This window comes from Sphaeroforma arctica (genome assembly GCF_001186125.1).
Source record: "Sphaeroforma arctica JP610 unplaced genomic scaffold supercont1.406, whole genome shotgun sequence".
Classification (NCBI taxonomy): domain Eukaryota; class Ichthyosporea; order Ichthyophonida; genus Sphaeroforma; species Sphaeroforma arctica.
The window spans coordinates 1-5,179 of record NW_014040152.1 but is presented as its reverse complement, the minus strand read 5'-3'; the positions used below and the strand labels follow the sequence as shown (position 1 = coordinate 5,179).

General features: G+C 39.4%; 1 protein-coding gene across 1 annotated transcript; it reads left to right on the top strand.

Moving 5' to 3' along the window:
- Positions 1 to 890: 890 nt before the first annotated feature.
- Positions 891 to 3,639, top strand: SARC_05953 (hypothetical protein; the record flags this gene model as incomplete). The annotated part of the gene is made up of 5 exons (XM_014300156.1): positions 891 to 1,055; positions 1,848 to 1,955; positions 2,321 to 2,402; positions 2,743 to 2,906; positions 3,129 to 3,639. The coding sequence occupies 5 exons, from the start codon at positions 891 to 893 to the stop codon at positions 3,303 to 3,305; spliced, it is 696 nt and encodes a 231-aa protein (XP_014155631.1). The 3' UTR covers positions 3,306 to 3,639.
- Positions 3,640 to 5,179: the final 1,540 nt, after the last annotated feature.

Genomic DNA, 5,179 nt, shown 5'->3' with positions numbered 1-5,179 from the left:
GTATGTATGTATGTATATATGTATGTATGTATAAATAGATATATATATATATATATATATTTATGTCTTTCTATATGTGTCTTTCTATATACATACATACATACATACATATATATATATATATATCGATTTTCTATATTCATCCCTCATCTTTATCTGTATATCTATCGTTCCATCCGCATATATATATAATAATAATAGATCTAAATATATATATATATATATACATATATATATATATACATATATATATATATATGCATATATATATATATATATGTATATGTGTATATATATATATATATATATGTGCGTGTGTGCGTGTACGTGTATATATCATGCTTTGAATCGAGATCTATCGGCTGAACAGTTTCTGAATCGTAACTTGGTTTACCGATAATTGTGAATACTTCTCTTGTTTTCATTGACAAGTGTTCTATGATTACAACTATTAGACACGCATTGTCCATTCAGATATCCCGAGAATTGTGGTCGTTCAATTATCAAATTGATACTAGGCCTCATTGTTGAGTGACTGTCGATCGATTCTTGTGTTAGGGAAGCTGTGTGGCTGAACTAGACAGCTGTCTATACCTGAAGCATTGCGGGTATCAGCTCTATATCTAGCAATTGAATCAAACTCTATCAACGAGATGGCTGTACTTGAAACATGGTGTGACCACTCTCAAGAAGGATATTTGGACCCAAGTTGTCTTTTCTTGTCTGTGTGTCGTTTATAGATATGCACTTGGAACCTTGACATTCAGGTCTATTGTGTCCATTTTGTCCAGGCTTTATGCCCTCCCCGAACACCCGCCCCCCCCCTTCTATTTTCTCCCTTCCTCTTCTCTCTCATAGCATTTACTTGTCTCCAATTGTAGTGCTCTATCATGTGGTGCTTCTGTCTGCGTATACGGTACATACTCGTCCTTCATCCTTCTAACCAACGCATTCCGTCAGACGGTGAATATCATCGCGGGACATCAGGCCCGATTGTCTTCGGCGAAGGAGTGCCGGACTGGCTAGTGGATTGCGGGACAAAATCGGGGTTAGAGGTAGGTATACAGTGTTCAGTTCAGGATCTTCTACTGTGATGCAGCATTTCTTTAGGATTGAATGTATGAACACATACATGCTTCGCGAATACGAACGAGTGCTACTTATATATCGTGCTATATGCTATATATATATATATATATATAAATAAAGCTATTTTCTAGTACTCCTGTCCCCGAATGCAATTCTCAACACATGAAGACGTGCGGTGGATTACTACACATTTCAATCGCTGCTCGACCACTGCTTCGTTATGCTTCTTTCGTAGATATTGGCTAAAGTACTAGTATAAGTATTGAGAGCATTGTACTATATAATTGGGGCCGAATCGCACCTCTCATCCACGGTTCGGGTGCACCGTGCGAAGGTATGAGGTGTCAAACCAACCTGTTCTCAATGATTTACTGACCCACCCTCCATATTCGCGAACTCTAGGTATCCCCTAATAGGGGTTTCATCGCAACCGTCGACGCCCGCTTAACTCGGCACACTTGATAGATCTGGTGTTGCCAACATTCAGGTGTACACCCACACGCTTGATGTACGTACTAATATGTATGGAACTGGTTTTATCACAGCCCATGCGCTGTGTAATCTGGTACAGACTCAGTACACTCAACTCAGCGCAGTCATAGATACCTAGCACGCACAAACACCATACATAAGGCAGTGTCATATGGTCTCAACTCAACACAATCACACTCACATTCTTACAGATATCTAGCACGCACAAACACTATACATGAACACCCATACTGAACCACATGTTGTGTTTGTTGGATGTTGCACAGGTGAAAGTGCTGAAGCATGACGAGATGGCTGCCTACCAACGAGGAAAGCTAATGGTGAATCTCAACAACGCTGTGAATGCTCTCTCCGGCATTTCGTTGTATGAACAGGTACCCACATCTATATAGACCGATCCTGTATATATATATATATATATATTTATATATATTTATATATATATATGTATATGTATATGTATATGCATATGTATACGATGTGTCTGATCCTTGTATTATGACACTGATCTTGTTACTTAGATAGTTATTCTGTTGACAGATCGTGAAAAATATGTTTTATGTGTACGTTTATGTGTACGTTTTCCGCATTAATGCGCTTAAGGTGAAGGCTTATGTTGAGTAGGTAGCATCACATTTCTTTCGCCTCACAATCGACTGATGAGCGGCACAAGAGATAATCCCCTCACCCGTGCATATACATCCCAAATTGGGTGCTTATTTATTTTGCTGTATAACAGATTGGCAACTGGTACTGCCGGAATGTTACAGCGGATGCTTACAGTGAAGCGTTGGCTGTTTTCGAGGCAGCCGATTTACGAGGTGCGTCTGGTTTGATTGTATTTAAAATCGGTTTGGGTACATACTTATAACTTAAATATGTGCCAATGAACACAATATTCGCCGTTGTTTATGATGTCTTCGCATTGTACGTATCGATGGAGCGGTTTGGATCTTATCGGCATAGACTGCGCGAGAGAATATACTCGGTTATTTACCTTAATTCGTCGGGTTGGTTCATAAACAATCACCGCTGCATGTATGGCTGAAGAAGATATACTCGGCTATTTACCTGAATGTGGGGTATTGGTTTATAAACAATCACCGCTGCGTATGTATCTCTATTCACGAGGTTCACGAGTATGTACCTGCATCCACTCAGTGATCAACCCCATGGGCAAGCTACCACTTAGGCTGATACTCGCAGTGATGAAATCGCCGGACTTTCTGTTCAATCTGGCTGGGAGTGCCTTTGTGGCCATCGATAAGAAGGCGACATCATCGATGCAAGAGGATCTGAGGCTAAAGAGAAACACTGAAATTAATGTGAGTTCACGATCTATCGCTTCCTATTTGACACTCCTACCGAGGATTATGGAAACCACTGCTTTAACGTAGTTAAAGGGGTGTTTGTATTTGGCCAGACAGTTGATGTTGATATATAATACATTACAAGCTGTCAGCAGAAGTATACTTCTACTCGATATACCCACGCAAGTCACCACGCTCTCGATTCCCATGGATACGTAATCTCACACCAACACGCAGGAGCTCAATGGATATATAGCAAAGCTTGGTCGCCAGCATGGTGTGCAGACGCCTGTCAATGACACCCTCTGTGGATTAATAAATGAGGCTGAGAGGAAGCGAATGGGTAGCCCGCAGATATCGCCTGATATACTATACTCAAAGGTTCAGGAAGCGCTTAACAGTACGAGTCCATAGCGGAACGTCGAGCAAACGGCAACGATGAAACCCGGCATGGATGCTTATTGGTGTCGTGAAGAACGCCAATTCTTTAATGAAAATTTCTATAACATTATCTATAGCGGTCCTTCGAATTAAAACCTCAATCTGCTACTCGAGGTGGAAGAACTGACCAGTCGTATTCATTTGCATGCTGTATGTGTCCTGCCAAATATATCTAATCACCATACATATTCGTATCGACGATCCGCTGCTTTGCAAGTATATGATGTGAAATCAATACATACTGTATGTATGCTGCCAAATATATCTCATCACCGTGTATATTCGTATCGACAATCCGCTGCTTTGCAAATATGGAATGTATCTGCCTCGTCGAGTGATTGTTGTCTAGTGTGTATAAAAACATACAATAGATGACCAGTTTAAATTAAACAAGCTTTGTGATGCTGGTTCGTACATGTTTAGGATTGTCACATATTTGACCCGTGTCGGGTCTCGACACTCAGACGTCGAAGAGGGAGCTTCTCGCGTCATAAATTGGATGGTGCAGGTAATCATAGCACACAAATATTCACGTCATTCCGTAACATACCGGAACTATTTGTGCATATTTCCGTCGAGTGATCGATACAGAACGATACTAGAGACTTGCAATAGAACTAGAACTATTGACGCCTAGCAATACAGATAAAAGCCAAGCATGCGTAGATTCTGCGTATTCGTGAAACATACAGTTCCTGAAGACAAACCATAACCTTCTCTTCTGGTATTCCGAAGGCGAACAAGATGGTCCAAGATTCGGCTGAGTACAGTTAACTTCACATCCAGTGCGAGTAACTCCTCTACTAGGAAAATATGGGAGATTGACCTCAATATGTGTCGCAGAGAGGTCCCTTCGTAGTATCTCGCCTTCACTGTAAGTATCTTTTGTCGACAAGCGCGGTTTTAGTCGCCAGATAATATACCCAGAAAAAGATACCCGATTAAAAAAGAGGCGCTTTTGTGGTATCACTATATCCTTTCTGGTACCGAAATTAACTCCCGAGTCACGGATTCCCTATATGCACAACGTATAAGTCGACTATTTACTTTGGCCGTTGGACGTTGGACGTACAGTACATTGCGCGGATGTTGTGACTTTACGAAATTGCTCTAAGTATTTACATAGGTACCTATTTTCTCATCTCTTGTGTAAACATTGAAATAGGCAGTTGTCGAGTCAGGTTTCGTGGCAAAAATGAAATATTGTGGCATGTATTTAGTATTTACATATAAACTGTTGTGACAAGATGTACTTTTGTGTTTTGTAAAAGCAAAAACAGCAACAATGTTAATAAAACAATGCCAGAACACGAGAAAAATATTCTTTAGAAATAGGTTTCTCTTGCTCCTATGCTCTCTCTGGGGGTAACAATCTGTGAATATGGCACCAACGGTATCCAATGAGAAATCAGATATAAAATGACTACTTTTTATAAAAAATGGGTCTGAGAATTAGCTGAGGATTACATAGTATTTTTTCTAATTGTACTTGAGTGTTGAGAGAGTAAGCAACACTACAAACAAAATATATTTATTGTATTTTTAATGCACAACTGCAGCCAACAAGCTCACAGAGTACAGTATTTTAAATACAATAAACTTTAAAAACACTGAACAAGAATACAAGAAAAAATTGCATATTATAATTAGTTATATAAAACAAAGTGAACAGTGAATATTGAATAGTGAACCGTATTTAAAAAAGAGTTCAGTACGTAAAATAGATACTCTATCTACTCTAGAGTACTAATCACGAAAACAATCACATTATATTTACATACTCTCTCTCTGGGTTGGTAAACGATATGTCGTACATGTCGTATCTAACATATCGTATATATATATGT